Source organism: Pogona vitticeps, chromosome 5, assembly GCF_051106095.1.
Source record: "Pogona vitticeps strain Pit_001003342236 chromosome 5, PviZW2.1, whole genome shotgun sequence".
Classification (NCBI taxonomy): domain Eukaryota; kingdom Metazoa; phylum Chordata; class Lepidosauria; order Squamata; family Agamidae; genus Pogona; species Pogona vitticeps.
In genome coordinates this window covers 93,947,706-93,964,946 of record NC_135787.1, presented here as the reverse complement: position 1 = coordinate 93,964,946, position 17,241 = coordinate 93,947,706, and the positions used below count along the sequence as shown (strand labels likewise).

Genomic DNA, 17,241 nt, shown 5'->3' with positions numbered 1-17,241 from the left:
GCTTCCAGCTCTCCAATCTGTTGCGGGAGAGTACAAAGCATGCGGCCTTGCATTTCAGAATTACAGCTAGGCACATCATAGATGCATCATCATGACAACTGGTTTCTGCAGTGGCATTGCACAGATACGCATGGTTAAGAACAACACATATCCCAGATGATATCAAAATGAGAATAGAGGACTTACACTTTGATGGCTCCAGAAGACTGATGAGATATTGGAGAACCTACAAAAATTAAAGAAAACAGCTCGGTCATTTAACTGTCAACAATCCTATTACAAACCTCAGCAACCATACAATTATCAACAGCCTAGTACATTATAATAAAAATAAATACTCAAAACAATCAACTTCAGCATTTCAGTCAAGACGGATACCTCAATGATCATGCACAAAACAACCTTTCACACGCTCGGAAAAAAAGCAAAAGCACCTTTGATTTCTCAGGCCCAAGATCCGCACAAAACAGCTTCTCTTTCAAACAACCACTTACCTCTCAACTCACCAGTATAGTCAGTCATCACCACTAGTTCATAGATACTTACAATCATGGCTATAGACTCCCTAAAAATAAATAAATAAGTAAAGGTAGGTAGGTAGGTAGGTAGGTAGGTAGGTAGGTAGGTAGGTAGGTAGGTAGGTAGGTAGGTAGGTAGGTAGGTAGGTAGGTAGGTAGGTAGGTAGATAGATAGATAGATAGATAGATAGATAGATAGATAGATAGATAGATAGATAGATAGATAGATAGATAGATAGATAGATAGATAGATAGATAGATAGATAGATAGATAGATAGATAGATAAAGAATAATAAGAATAAGAATAAGAGTAAGAATAATATTTTTTACTCACCTATCTCCCCTTGAACTCGTTTCAACACCACCATCCGAATCCTCAAGCAGGAATTAAGTCCCCCTCTCTCAAGGGACGCCATATTTCTCATCAATACCCCTTTAACCATCTAAAATTTCCCTTTTCATCACTTCAAGACTCTGAATAGAGATGGAGGATTTAAATTCATACAGTCCTTCCCCTCCTTCCGGATCTAGGTCTGAAAGTCAACACTGTTAAAACACACACACACACACACACACACACACACACACACACACACACACACACACACACACACACACACACACACACACACACACACACACACACAAACACAAACACAAACCACCACTCATTTCAATCTTGGAGTTTCACTCCTGCCAATCTAATGTCAAATCTATCATCTAGCAGAGTCACAATCATCTGCAACTACCACCTCAGCTATTTTTTTTCCTACACATAACACAACATCCTCAGGGGACAACTTTTGTTCCCTTAAAACTGCTTATGCAGAACACTACACACAACAACAACACCGGACAGGATGTGAATTGCAGAAATCCAAGGAAACATGTTACCAAAAAGGGCCACACAATGGCGCCTACATATAAACAACCTACAATGCCTAACTGCTTCCAGGCGTTCATACCGTTCAAATCTCTCATCCAAGGTAAGGTTGCCTGGGACAATGGACAACATCACTGCACCTAATTTCACACTGATGCATCAAACACCATATATTCCCCATGGCATTATATATCATCACAAAAGACAATTAAGGAACAAGCGTACACAGCATAATGAATGCCCACAACACCAGTAGCTAGACCATACAATTTCTCCTTTACCATGCAAGATCTGGAATCTCCCCACATTGATACCTCTGCAACACACCAATATACCAAGGCAACCTCTGTCACTAAACAGCAGACATGGGCCACGGACCCCTACAAGACGCTCTCAAGACAGTTTTAACTTTCACCTCATATACTTGCCTATCATTCTCCATCTAAAGGCAATAAACAAAATCACAAAAAATCATACGAAGACAATACTCACTGTTCTACGGTAGCCAAACAACTCTGGCTCACTATATTACAAACCATTGCCAACAATTAGTTCTGCCTACTTCACATACCCCACCCTCTCACTCTACATCACGACAGGGCTCACCAGCAGGATCTATACATCTTCCACCTTACACTCTGAGAATCCTCCCTCGATAAATGATATCTTGGTCCAGGTCGAGAAAACCTCCATAATCAAACTCTATTCACAGAAAGGGATAATTATCTCTACACTTCCCCTTCAACATAACTTACCTATCAAACTGATAAACTCAGACATCGGTCTACAATTCCTCTCTTATCTGTCGGCAAACAACTATCACTCTCTATGCTCAAAATTGCACTTCAGCTTTTATAACAGACCAATCACCGGATCCAAATGTTACAATGATTTCAAACATCCATCCATAAACTGTTCCTTAAAGAGTGACCAATACTCGACTGTTGCCAACCCCACCTACTCCTCAGTGGTCTCTGTCAAATGTGTTACACCGACCATTTGTCCTCCTTTCAAGCTTCCAGCTACCACACTGGAACACATCTTTCTCAAAACAATAAATCTACCGACCTTTCTTCTATTGCTGATCTAGACAGATCACCACATGCATTAGACACAGAAGGGCGCAGGCCTTCTATACCTACAAGACGGCCCCATTCACAAAGTCTAAAGACTGTTCATGTCAACATACAACCCGCAATGGGTTATTCGGATATCCTCACCAACAATATCCTGATGCATTATCTACACTATACAATTGACATAACAACTCACCAAGCAACCTTTGCCTTAAGATATTAAGGCTCATTTGGAGAGGATGACAGCCTCCTCCGCAGTGCCCTTCCGCGGAGTCCTATTGATGGACATTTGCAAACTGCTGCTTCGGCAACACATTCAGTGTTTGCCTCCCATTACAAGCAAAGTAGATGCTGCCTCCAGGAGAGCTGTGTTTTTCCAGTTCTTCCGTGACATCCCTCCATCTGCAAGGTAAGCTTGTTAGTCACCCATTAGTGTGCATTCACAGAGACCATGAAGAAGAAAGAGAGGTTACTTACCTGTAACTCTGGTTGTTCGAGTGGTCATCTGTGAATTCACACTTCCCACCCGTCCTCCCCTCTGTCCATCACTCCTGTATCCTTTGATGCGGTGGCAGGCTATGTTGGGAACTGAAGTAATTGTGAGGGTGAGCGGACCTCGTGGACTAGGGGGGCGGTCCTTCACGAGCGTAGCATAACGTTTTGGAATATTCTGGAGACCTCTGTGCAGGTGCAGATGAAACCCATTAGTGTGAGTTCACAGATGACCACTCGAAGAATCAGAATTACAAGTAAGTAACCTCTCTTTCTCATGCTTCTAGCCATGAACCAGTGTTGGAATTTCCCCCAAGCCAGCTGTTAAAGGGCACTTTTTTGGGGGAGGGCATTTTGTGGTTTGTGTAACTCTGTATAGTTGAGACATGTGAAACCCAAACTTATCCAAAAATTGGAAGGTTTGTAGAGAAGAGTCAGGGGAAGCTTATCCACCATTTTGGTTTCTCTAAGTCCCTGGGGAGGATTTTCCTGGGGAAGACCTCTTTTGTGGGTGTATAACTCAGATATCCTAAACCCAAATTTGACCAAACTTGGAGGAGTTGTAGGGGAGAGTAAGGGGAAGCTTTCTGGTGATTTTGGTGCCTCTAGGGGGGCATTTATAGGCCCAATAAACCAACAAATTGATTTGTGGTTCATTTTGCAAAAATAAATGTATGATTCGTAATCCATGCACCTCAGTGAATCACACATTGAGACAAATTGCCATTTCTTTCTATTCATGCCCATCTCTAGTCACAGCTAAAGTAAGTCCATTTGAAGCAATAGAACTTACAGAGGATCTCTCATTAAATCCCCACTAACTCAAGGGTCTGCTCTAGTGCAACTTACTATAACAAGCAACAAGATTCTAGCTACTGTGTTTGTGCACATATGTATTTGTGTAGAAAGCAACTTTGGAATGCCAGTTAAAGAGCCATTGGAGGGGGAAATGCTTTATAAATATGACCTGCCTGAAAGAGACTTAAGCAGTATTATGCATCTTCTTTCTTGTGCCTGTGAAAAATTCCAATTCCACACAGACCTATCCTGTGAGGATAGGATGAGGACATAAATTATTATTGTTATTATTTATTTGATTTATACCCCGCCTATCTGGACCATGTAAATCTTTAAGTGTATTGTTTGCTTGTTATTGTTGCATTTTTTTGTAGGAAGAAAAAATAGTATTTTTTACTTTGTTGTTTTTATAAGAAATTGTAAAAGTTTTAAAAAGGTTTTAAAAAGAAAGTATGTGTTCCCTGTTTGTAGCAACTAGGTTCTGGTTGGGGTTTTTGGGTGGCCGGAATTGTGCTCTCCAAGTTCACCGAAACAGTACAGTTTTAGTGTTATTATTTCATTTTTCCCCAACATCAGAAGGATGGTACGGAGAAAAATGACCAATATGCAGGCTGTGGAATGGTCAGCAAACTAAGCAGACTCTTTGTATGTCTTACAGAATAATGCTTTATAAAACTTAATCATAGTAGCAGAAGGAAAAACTATTAAAACTAAACAAAATTATTCTGAAAATATTTGAAATATATGACACTCATTATAGTTACTAGCTATTTAACTGCAGCTAGGGTTTCATGTTCTTTTTTATTTAAACATACTAATATACTGACATTTTCCTTTTTGTGTTTTTCATATATTTTTAACAATTAGAACACTTTATTAAAACAAATTAGAACAATTAGAATAATTTAGACATTTTAAATGGTCAAAACCTTCCAAAAGGTCACCTTTTAGGAATAATGCATAATGTTACTAGTCATTCTTTTTAAAGCAGTAGTGTTCTTGCCCTGCTTATTGCCTCCTCATAACAAGTTACAGTTACTATTACTTGTTAATATGTTACTTCCAAGATCCACTCTTGGACCTCCTTAGTCGATACAGATGTGCCATTCAGGTTTTTTTTACTCCAAATTCCAGAATTCTCTTAAGAATTTCCCAGGCAAAATTCTGTAAGTTGCAGCCTATAAACACAAACTTGCAGACACCTTCATTTCAATCACCCAGTCAGGGCTGCGACCACCTTCAAGACATTCTTCTAAACCTTCATTTCCTGCTACATTGCTTCTTGGGGTAAAGCAGCCCCAATGCTTCCTGATAATGGTAATCCCTTTGCTTTTTCTGCTCTGTAGGGGGCACCTCCTGAAGAACCACCATTTTGAGGAAGCGTTGAGATAGATTTTTCCCAGGAAAACTTTTTGACGTCCAAAAATCTTGGGATTTCAAGTCCAAAAAACAAATGGCACAGTTCTAGGAGTCAGAATACTAAAAAGGTGTATAATCCAGGAAGAGAGATGGCCTCTTTCAGATATAACTTTTTTTTTTTTACAGCTGGAGAGGAGCCAGTATCTTAGCAAAACAACACCCAGATACCATTTGGACCCTTTTAAAAAATACCTTTTTCCCACAACCTTAACTAATCCCTGCCCAACATTTCCTTAAATTTCATGGTCATCTTATCGGCTTGCTAAATTGATTTCGAATTATGATGGTTTTTCTAATGCTTCAGTAAAATCTATTTTTTTCAGGGTTTTTTTTAATGAAAAAAAATCTGTTTTTAGGAAAAAAATCTATTTTTTTCTCAGTCTAGTGTAGTGGATAGAATGTCAGACTAGGACTCAGGAGCTACAGCTTCAATTGTGTTCTTAGGCATGGAAATGCACTCAAAGGTGGCAACGGTAAACAACTTAGTATCTTACCTTGAAAACTGTCTTAGAATTTCTATAAGTGAGAAACAACTTGATCACACAGAGCAACATAACTTCAGTATCATTCAAAGTAATTCCTTCTTTCCTGTTGCTTTTCTTACTCCTCCTTCTGGAATCTTTTTGGAATATATGAAGAAGAAAAAATAGCCTGAGCCCTTTCATTCCCTTTTACCTCTGAGCTATGTATTACCATTGCATTTTGCCATACTGTTGTTGTATGTTTCCAGATTATGGAAACCCTATGATTTAGTGACCCTCATAAGGTTCTCTCATCATAGCCCCATTCAGGTCTTCCACACTCAATACCATGGCTTTCTCTTTCAGGTCAATTCATCAAATATATGGTCTTCCTTCTGTCTTCAACTTTTCCTAGCATTATTGTTTCTTCCAGTTTTGTCTTCTCATTATGTGCACAAAGTATTAATAGCCTCACTTTAGTTGTTTTTGCTTCTGTAGAAAAGCTTGATTTGATCTAGCACCCACTTATTTGTCTTTCTGGTGGTCTATGCTATCCGTAAAGCTCTCCTCCAACATCACATTTCAAGTGAATCAGTGTGTTTCCTATCAACTTTCTTCACTGATACATCTACACATGGTAACTGTAACCATCATATGGATGATACTGGCTTTGGCTGCCAGTAATTTAGGGTCTTTCTAAATTCTTTCATATTCTGAGTTTCAGTCTTCCTCTGATTTCTTGACTACAACCTCCTTTTGGACTGATGACTGAACCAAAGTAGGGGGAAAAATAGCAATGTTGATTCTTCATTGTCAAGTCATTTTTGACTACCAGTAATCCTCCTTTTGCCTTTTCTTTTTTAACCTTTATCGGGAGTCATTTCAAGTCATTCCTGTTTTCTGCCAGTAATTTTTTGCCATCTGCTTGTCTCAGCTACTCCTGGTGATTAATTTCTTCGATGTGCATTTGGAGCAGCTTTCACTTGGCTTTCTAAAATCACAGGATTTCATTACAGGATTCTTCTTCGTTCAGCTATGACTCACAGGCTTTTCCCTTTCAAACTTTTAACAAGTGTCTAATGTTACTGCCAGCACATTCTGATCTCAAGTTGCTGCCCTATCACCACTTGGCCTGCATCACCACTTGGTGGTCCAGTGGCAGAAGCTACTCTTTTTAGGGTCTAGGCTGGAGTGATTCCTGGCTGGATGGAAGAGTTGCTTGAAAGTAGATCACTCTCAGCAAAGCAACCCTTCCCAGTGCAGTCAGAGTTGATCCTTTTTCTCCATCTGATCGCACCTTTAGTCAAGAATAATTGAAAACTGTAGCTGGTGAACACTAAAAGACTCTAAATGAAGCCTTATAATCTAATTCTTCTTTATCTCAGATAGTTTTTGGTTGACTTCATTACAACCCAATTTGGGCAATTCTCAGAGTGGTAGTTGTGTTTGTCTGATTCAATATGTATAAATAAAAACAAAACAAAACAATGAAACAAAGCTCACCCACCCCTCAAAGTATCCAGGAAACTCACACAGAAATAAATATGTTAGTTTTAAATACAACACAGTAATTTGGCTTTCACTTTATATTTGTTGTAGACACCCAATCTTATCACCTGACTGCAGGTTTGAACCCTGGTTAGCTCCTTAGCTGAGAATCAGAAAAAACATACTTTCTGAAAACAATGCCTTCTTGGTCATGGTCCCTGTTTTGTACCTGCACAGAAAACAGAACCTTCTAGAGACTGTGGAGAAGCATTTTCCCCCTCCCCCAGTGCTACTGCACATGACCAGAACACACCCTAATAGTTCCCCCTCAGTTTGCCTTTGTCTGGCGCACAAGCAGCACCTCAAGGAATACTGGAGCCTTATTTTACTTAATTTCTATTCTTCTGTGAGCTGTAGCTATTCATGTACTTCTTCAACTTCTTTGAGTTTCCCCCTTACAAAACAAAACAAAAGAGTAGTATCATTGGACTTTCTCTTAGTATCATTATCAGAGTTCCCTTGTTCCCCCCTGAGTTTTATGACCTCTATTCAAAAAGTGTATTACTTGAGGGGGCAAAGTGGCCCATTTGTAAGGGCTTTACCCACATTGCTCTAAAAAGCTTCCTTACTAGATTGTGACCCTACCTCTGGGAACAGTCTGCAAAATGCACTGGCTCCATCCCTCAGCTACCAACTAGTCCACAAGAAACACAAAAAAATTCTTAATGAGAGGCGGGGGGGGATAAGTCTTCCGAGTTCAGATTTACCTGTGGCAGCTTAGGTTTTAGCACCACCTTTGATATAGGTATCGAAGGCCTCCTCAATGTTGACACCAATAAAACAGAAGAGTCTACCACAGACAAACGGGACATGACTAAAAATCACAAGAAGAGAGACAAACACCATGAGGTACTGTCCTGAACTAAGCCTCAGGAACCAAAACTTTTAAGCTGGAACCACATTGGCACCAGATTGGACTTTTTCATCTGATTGATCCTTAATTCCTTCAAATCCTGAGATTTCAGAAATATTCAATGGGCCCACAATATTGTCCAGAAGATAGCTTCATTCCACCTTTCCAATACCCTCCATCATTTTTCACAGGCTATGACTGGACCTCTTCTCAGTCCATTGATGACTGCAGAGTCCATTGGCAGAAGTCTCACTGATCACATTGCAAGGATTCAACCTTGCCTCCTCAACATCAGCAGAGATCAAGGTCAGCATCTCAATCAATGTTACGCCCAACTATTTTTTAAAAAGTGGTCAGTTTTAACTTTGAAACTAACAAACTCTAGTATTGAGCAGCCAACTATGGAATTGGTGCAACTATCAACATCAAAACAAGGCCATTCACCAGCAAAGTTCTTGCAGCTACCAAACCAGACAGCTCACGTGGAGCTGTTTTCTTGATGTTTCCCCTCAGGAGGTGGGATGTGACTTAGATAAGGCTCACCATTCACCTTCAGCATCTCTGTTTCAGTTATTATCTTCTCCAGATCTATTGTGGGAGACTCTTAGCCACTCTTTCCTTCTGAAGACTTCCAGTCATGCATGGGTAATGAAAGGGTAACAAAAATATTACAACTTTCTTTTCTCCCAACCTTTATAGGTCTTGTGAAGTGCTAATTGGAGAAATTATCCTCTGTTCTGCCTAGACCACAGATAATTAAAAACATTTAAAAGGTGCAACAGGAAGGTGTGACTTTTCTTTTTAAGCACTTCAAGCCTAATTTAATGGTTATAAAAGCTGATCACACTCTGTCTCTACTTCCTCAACAAACAAAGAGAGCTGTAAATGGGACTTATTACAACTATTTTATTCTAAAGGATCTAGTCTAAAGCTTCTCTGAACATAAAAATTGGTAATTATCAGGCTGATATAGGAACATACCACCAATGTGAGAGGTTTCAGTTGTACATTGAAAGGTTTATCTGAGGGCTGAAAAGGCTTGACAACTACCTTGCAACAGAAGGCTTATAATTTAGTTGCACACCAAATTCATTCCTCTTGTCATATTACAGGCATTGCTTAAAGTTATGGCTGCAAAAGTTACATTGAGGAGGCTTGCATGGCTGCACTGCTGTAATATTTTGGATAACTCCAAAGCTCGTATTAAAGATCTCCCCTTTCATGGGGAAGAACTATTATTCAACATCAAAACAGACAAGCTTATGGATGTCCTATATTGAGTACTATCAATAGACAGAGTACTGTCCTCTGAAGATGCCAGCCACAGAGACTGGCGAAACGTTAAGAAGAACCACCTTCAGAACACGGCCAAAGAGCCCGAAAAACCCACAACAACCATCCTATATTGACATTGACAAAAACCTTTATTGGCATACTGTACAAAATTAAAACACACTAAAATGCAGATAAAATATTCAGCAGCTAACATGTGGCAAGGAACAGCCAAATGCATATTTGCGACAGCATGCTGTGTCACCTCTGCATGATGGAGTAGATGTATCTGGCTGTTATCAGGGTAAGTTCCCTAATAGTGCCACCTAGGAGGTGTTAAATTTTTCTCATACTTACCTGGTAGGGGAGATACCATGATCATGATGTCCTATATAAGAAAAAGACAACAGCCAAATGCATGGGCATTACTTCTCAGACAGCCCAGCAGTCATCTAGGTATTTTAGACAGCCTTGGCATAGATCCTACTCCTACACCAAATGCAAGTCATCATCTGGCCTCTCAGTCTTCTTGACAGTCCATGCCACAATATTGCAAAAGCCAGTATCAGCTGCTCAGACACAAACCATCCTCTGCCAGCAAGAAACAAGAAAAGAAGTCAATACATCAACTTTGACTGTACAATTTCAGAGACAGACAGCTCAGATACAGTAAGCCTACCTTCTTTTCCCACCACCACCACCACCACCACCACCACCACCTTTTGGCCAGCTCTTGCTTTTTAGATCCAGCTGGTGTACTTTCACCAGAGATATTGAGTACCTCCAGTCATTTCCCAAGGTTATGCCATAGAGTTCCAGCTTCTTCCACCAACAGGATATTTTGATCCACTCCTCTGTCCATCATCCTAAAAGACAAAGTAAAAATATTATTTAAAAAATGCAGTTTGAGGTGTACGACCACAGGAAGTAAGAGGCAATCACTATTCCTGATAATTCACGGTCCTATAAAAAGATGGAAGATTAAGTCCTATACTTGATCTCAGAGGCATAAACAACAACTCAAGACGTTTCACCTGATGATGTTATCTTCCATCCTAACATTACTCAGTGAGGGAGACTGGTTTGCCACTATGGACATGACAGGTGCTTTCTTTCACATCTCCATCAGACCAACCTTTTGCCATTATCTCTGATTCCTGCTAGTGGATGAGGTCTACAAGGTCCAAACCTTTGGGCTTGCAGTGGCACCCAGAGTCTTCAAAAAAGTGCATGGCATCGATTGCTGTATACCTGTGTCTAAGAGGTATCATAGTATTCCCCTACATAGATGATTGGTCACTAGTGGCTAGCTCAGAGTACTCCCTCATTTGCTGTTGAGCCTCAGTCTCCATGTCAGTGTCTCCAAATGTCATCCGATTCCAACCAAATGGATCTGATACATTAGAATGGTATTGGATTCAGAGTCAGCAAGAGCATTTCTACTGAAATTGGCTGGTTCACCACCGTTATTCACTAAGTACTGTAGTTACAGCATGACACAGAATCTACAGCCCATGCAATATATTTACTATTGAACCTTATGGCATCTACTACCACTGTAGTGGAACATCAAGACTACAAATCTGTCCACTGCAAATATGGGTTCTCCACAACTTCAGTCCCTTTAGGGATCACCAGATGAAGAGACTCTGATTGCCAATCTCATTGTGTAGCTATCCTGATCTGCAATACCTACTGACCTGTTAAATGGAATGCCCTTCAGGCAGCCTCACCTGGTTACAGCCAACACAAGTCTCAGTGGGTGAGGAGCACACTGCAAAGACATTACCATTCATGACTCCTGGATAGCAATGGAGCATCTGTACCACATAAATTGTCTTGAACTGTTGGCAATTTCCTAGGCATTTCAAGCATTTGAAAGGCAGCTGAAAGATCAAGTGATACAGATAACCAACAATAACACAGCAGTGATGTATCACATAATCTGGGAGGTACTTATCCATTTTCCCTACTACATCTCACCATCCAGTTTTGGGAATGGTGTCTACTGTATGACATCCATCTCACGAGTGGACAACCAACTGGTAGGCTCCCTCAGTCATCTTACAAGGCAACTTCATGAGTAGGAGCTCTTTCAGAGAGTATTCATGCAGATAGTGAAGCACTGGGATATGCCTCAAATAGATGTATTTGCCACCTTTCACAATCCAGATGTCACAGCTATTGCTCCTGTGGGAAATGTGGCACTGGGTCAGTCAGAAAAGCATTCACTTTGCACTGAATGGACACTTTTCTCTACGTGTTCCCTCTCATCCCCTTAAGCTACAGAACAATAATCAAAATCAAACAAGAACAAGCAGATGTAATTCTGATAAACACCCTGGTGGCTAGGACAGATTTGATTTATCCTCCTGCTGACAATGTCGGTGAACTACATAAGAGTGCTGCAAGTACTGTCCGCAAAGCAGAGGTGCCTCCTCCAATCCTCTTTACATGTCTACCCTAGCAGCTGTTGTGTCACAGCAACCTCACAGCTACCCATCATCTCATCTCTTTGTAGAACCTATACTTAAGAAATGCTTGAAAGTCCAGCTTGATACTTACTCTGATACTCGTCATCGATGGGAGCCTTGATCTCTTTCTTTCACTAGCCCTTACTCAGTCGATGGGACCTCCTTTTGAGCCCATGGTGACCACCAGCATTAGGCTGCTAACTTTTAAGTCTACCTTCCTTGTTGCTATCATGCCGGCTAGTATACTAGTGCTAGTGTACTGTGGTGCATTTCAAAGCAACCCACATTCCTACAATTTCACAAAATATAAAATCATTTTGTTGCCAGATACTACTTTCTTATTTTGGTGTCTCATTTTCATACATTGCAACCATTTGTGGATCCTCTTTTTGGATCCTTAGACATCTCCCAATAAATAGCTTCACACCTTATATGCTTTTTACATCTTTCATATGAGGGTGCTTCAAAAGTTTGCTTGACTTTTCCTTCGTTACCAAGGCCTTAGAAAAGGCAACCCGGTGTCATCCTAGAGCTTGTCAAATGGGTTGTGGAAACCATCAGATTGGCTTATAAGATGGCCCATTGACCTCAGGGTATTAGAGGCCACTCCACTCAACTTCCCTTGTGACCCAAAGAGGACTCTACTACCTGACATCTGCAAGGGTGAGACCTGCTCTGAGCTGTTTACTTTTATGAAGCATTATAGACTAGATGCTTGCTCCAAGCAGGGCAATCCTCTCATTTGTGGTGGTGTAACATCCTTCCTGTGATAAGTGAGCTTGCTAGTCACCCATAAGTGTGATTCACAGAAACTATGACAAAGAAGGGACAGGTTGCTTACCTGTAACTCATTCTTCAGGTGGTCGTCCATGTATTCACACATCCCACCCTCCTTCTCTGTGTCATGCTCAGTTTATATCTGAGTTGTAGATAGACAACTGAAGGAAAGCCATTAGGTTGTGCCTAGTCATGCATGGTAATGGAGGGGGAGGGGGGAAACACTTCTCCATAAGCTCTAGAAGGTTCTGAGGTTGTCTTCTGTGCAGCCACAAAATCCATATTTGTGTATTCACATACGTCCACTTGAAGAACTGCAGTTACAGGTAAACAACCTGTTCTTTTGCAGAAAAAAAAATCTAGAAAATTGTGAAAATTCCCTTTCTATTGACTTTAACTTTGTTTACCTTGAAAAAAATGTGGTTTCTGCTTTACTGTGGTGACCTCCCATCACATACCTTGTGACTTTTCCCTCCTCACTTGATCCATTCAGCTGTATTACCCTTCTGTCTCTCCACAGATTTACTTTCTTTCAATATGCCTACTTTTTGTTAGAAACACAAATGTTTTTTTCCACAAAATCTTACTAACCCAAATCAGAATATAGGTTCCATGTTTTAAAACCAATTATAAGCTAGGGCTTGTTAATCTCTATGAGGTATATATCAATGTGCAAGCAATTCATGCTACTGAAATGACCATATGGATCTTCTTTTCCCATTGCTGATAAGTTCTTCTTCCAAGTGGGAAAGCACAGTTGTTTTTGTGAACAATTCTCACTTTGCCTGTCCATGTATTGCAAATATTGACAGGAAAAGGCCTTTGGAAAAGACCCAGTGACAAAATTCAAATGGATATTCAAGCATGTATTACTGCTTTTAGAGCTGCTGTTTCCATGCTCCACATTAGTTATATATTCAGTCTCAGCTCTCAAGTAATGTTTAAAAGTTTTTCCTCCAAGATATTATTAAAATTAATCTTCAGTTACTCAAAGAGTAAGCAATTTCTTGTGAAATGTACACTGGAAATCTTTACATGTACAGTTGTGCCCCGGTTAATGATTACCCCTTATAACGATGAATCCGCTTCACGACAATGTTTTTGCGATTGCAATTGCAATCACAAAATGATGTTCTAATAGGGTTTTTTCACTTTGCGATGATCGGTTCCCTGCTTCGGGAACCGATTCTTCACATTATGACGATCAAAACAGCTGATCGTCGGGTTTTCAAAATGGCCCACTGTTTTTAGGAGGAATTTTTCGCACTACATGCACCGAAAATGGCTGCCCCTATGGAGGATCTTCACTGGACAAACAGGTATTCAGCCCATTGGAATGCATTGAACGGTTTTCAATGCATTTCAACGGGCTTTTTTATTTCGCTTGATGACGTTTTCACTCTACAGCGATTTCGCTGGAACAAATTAACGTTGTCAAGCGAGGCACCACTGTACATACTTTCTAACCACAGTGATAACTTGGATTCTCCTCAAAATTCTCCTTAGGAGCTCAGGTCTTTGAAAGTTTAAGTTGCGGTGTGGTTACTGCAAACCTACACAATGTGTGACTCATGAAGTCAGATACAATCTACAACCATTCAGGATACACACCAGTACAGGCAAGCAATGGGGTTTCATGTACCTGTTGAAGCAAACTACCTGGCAGTGGTTGAATTTGGCTTGACAGATGGCAGATTGTGCAGGCCTATCATCATGCTTTTGCACCAAATGGCTACCCACACAAAACACAAAGGAAGCACCAGTCTTCCCCATTTTTCTGAATGAGAACTTTCAGTTGAATTTGCAGCAAGGGAATGAAAGCTGGAATGAGTCAAAGGTTACAGAGAGAAGGATACAGGGAAAGATACCAACTTGGCTGAGGGAAAGTGAACCTAGGCTGAGGTGCTGTTCTCTGGGAATGTCCCCTGCAGCTTTAGATGGGGAGATCCAGCTGTAGCTGAGGGGACATTTTGTGAAATATACCTATCTTCATTCCTCCGCCTTCTCTTGTTTGGCATCTGGGATAAACTGCAGGTCCCTAAAGAGGCCCAGATTCCTACGCAATCCTTGTTTCAGTCTTCTGCAAGGAGCCTATGCGTGCTGAATTTCCTCTTTCCCAGTGTTACTGTATTCATAGCAAGTAGAAAACCAGATACAATGGAGAAAGGCTACCAAGATAGCTCAAGAAGTCCTCCCCCTCTGCTTGGATCTGTGTAGCTGAATATGAAGGGAGAGTTTCCTGGTTAGAAAATGGGGTTGTATCCTAAGCAAAGGAAGCAGCACAGAAATGGAACATCTCAGGCGTAGTTTCCATGGAAATGATTTGGACTTAAATCCAAAGGGCTGGAGTGAGATGAGATAGTGAGGAGGTAATGAGATGATGAGGCAGAGGGCTTCTCAAAACCAATTCTGCTATTCCTTTTCATATCCTGTCTGTCAACTCAGGTGCAAACAACCTTTAGCATTGTTAGAAATAAAACACTTCCTGAAAGAGGACTTTTCATTGCTTTGAGTATTTTATAGCTTTTTGCACATAAATGAGAAGGAGTTTATTTTCACTTAACTTTCTGTTGCCCCCTAGCTGGTACTCAGACCCCTGGTACCAGTAGCTGCCTCTCCCTGCCCCAACACACAAGCCTTACATCTACATTCAGACATCATTACATCCCTTTCTTCAAAGGTAAGGTCCAGGAATGGCATTTGTGATGTGATAACTGTAGACATCTCCCAGTGTGGTTTTCTTGATGTTTGTGTGTGCATGTCCCTTTAATAGATGATTTTACTCCTCTAACCTTTGTGAGTTACCTACTGAAAACTTTTCTTTAATGGATATTTTATAATTACTAGTACTATAAGAATGTTCAACTTTCAAAATGTTCAGCTTTATAAATATTACTATTATTATTATTTCCAGCATTTTAATTCCATAGGCATATTTTAATAAAGCCAAAGAAATAGTGGTGTGGACATAAATTTTCCATTTGGAAACTATCTGGAAAGATTTCTTGAATTTTTTAATGGGTTTTCCTGTTTCATATCTAAAATAGTGAAAAGTCTGAATTTGTTTAATAAAACATTTTTCTTTTTTCTCCAAGAGTGCCTGTTTTATTCATGATTCGTGTAACACAAAGCAAAAAAGGCACAATGACTGAAATAGCAAAGGGAGCACGTACAAAAGAAAGACAGAAAGAGGAAAAGACTGCTTTAGGGAACCTAGTTTAAAATTGCTTAGCTCCCAGAGATGTGCAGCATCTGGAATATATTCTCCTAATTTAGAAATGAAAACAGGGAAATATGAGTATTGGATTCTAAAAGGCCAGTTATTTGATCTTAAGTTAAAATTAGTTTCTCTGATGTGCATAAAAGTGGTGCTGAATTTCCTGAGCTCCAGGGAGGTAGCATAGTGAATTTTCATGTTAGGAATATTCAAACATTTTAGCAAGTTCCTTCCTTGGGCCATGTGTAAACCTAGGAAAAAACTACATTATATCTTGTCTATGATTGCTAGAGTTGATGGAAGCTACACCCTGACAACATGAGGGATTGTCTCCCCATGTGAAACTACTTGGTGCTTAAGATCATCAGAGGAGTCCCATTGCTAGTGGAAGCACAGTTGATGGGGACATGAGAGAAGGGCCTCCTCTGTGGCTTCTCCCAGGTTTTGGAATGCTCTCCTTCAGGTGGTCAGGTTGTCGCTCCCTTTTTAATCCTTCTGCCAACAGCTGAAGACCCACTTTTTCAGTCAGGCTTTTAGCAATTGTGGCTTTTAACCATTGTGACTGAGTCTCTAAATGTCATTTCTTAGTTCAGATAGTTTTAAACGTTTTACACATTTAGTGTATTTGAATCAGTTTCGTAGTTTAATTGTTTTTACTATATAATTTACAGTGTTTTTGATTCTATTATTTTTAATACTCTGAGCCACCTTGGATCCCTTTATCAGGAGAAAGGTGGCCAATAAATAAGACAAATAGATAAATTTGGGGCAGTACAAGTTTCCCATCTGCAGCCTAACCAAATAGCCACAAAAATTCTAGCTCTTCTAGAAGAATCTCTCTTATTAATTCCTGCGAGTGACTCATTTTTGTCTCTGGAGACTTCCCTCAGATTTGATGCAGGTGGCTATTGCTTTGTGTTGTATTGTGTTATCTACACCTTCTGGTGGTCTCTCCTGCTACATGAATGTTTGAGCCACACTGCCCACAGCTCTTACACATATTCAGGGGCACTTGCTGCTGTTGTGGGTGGGAACCAGCATTGCTTTGTGTGCTGCTGGGAAAATAACAGTCCAAGTAACAGGCTCTTGAGTTCAGAGTAATGACCAAAGGAAAATGATAGGTCTCAGAATGTTCGTTCCATCCAGCTGAGTGAAAGCAGACATCCTGAGAGCTGCATCACAAGTGTGGTTCTGTTCTGCACTCAAATGTAGACAGATGGGAAGGGTTAGGGTTACCCAGCACTGGCTTATATGATGCAACTTAGGTGTGACTCTCCCTGTCCACTGAGCCTTGATTGTGTGAATGGCTTTATTTGGTGGATCTCAAATTGCTGGATAAAATCAAACACCAAGCCCTCCTCCCATGCAGCTTTCTTTTTGTGTGTCCTCTGTGCACACTCCCTTGTGAGTCTCAGGTGCTCACTCCTCTGTTAGAAAACATATGGTAGCAAC

General features: G+C 40.4%; 1 protein-coding gene across 1 annotated transcript in view; it reads left to right on the top strand.

The window, feature by feature from the left end:
* The window catches only part of ABLIM2 (actin binding LIM protein family member 2), a 130,663-nt gene that overhangs the window by 58,992 nt on the left and 54,430 nt on the right, over nt 1–17,241 (top strand). The window contains exon 12 of the mRNA XM_020805785.3: nt 15,154–15,252. Within this exon, the coding sequence (XP_020661444.3) occupies nt 15,154–15,252 (99 nt within the window). The remainder of the gene's footprint in view (nt 1–15,153; nt 15,253–17,241) is intronic.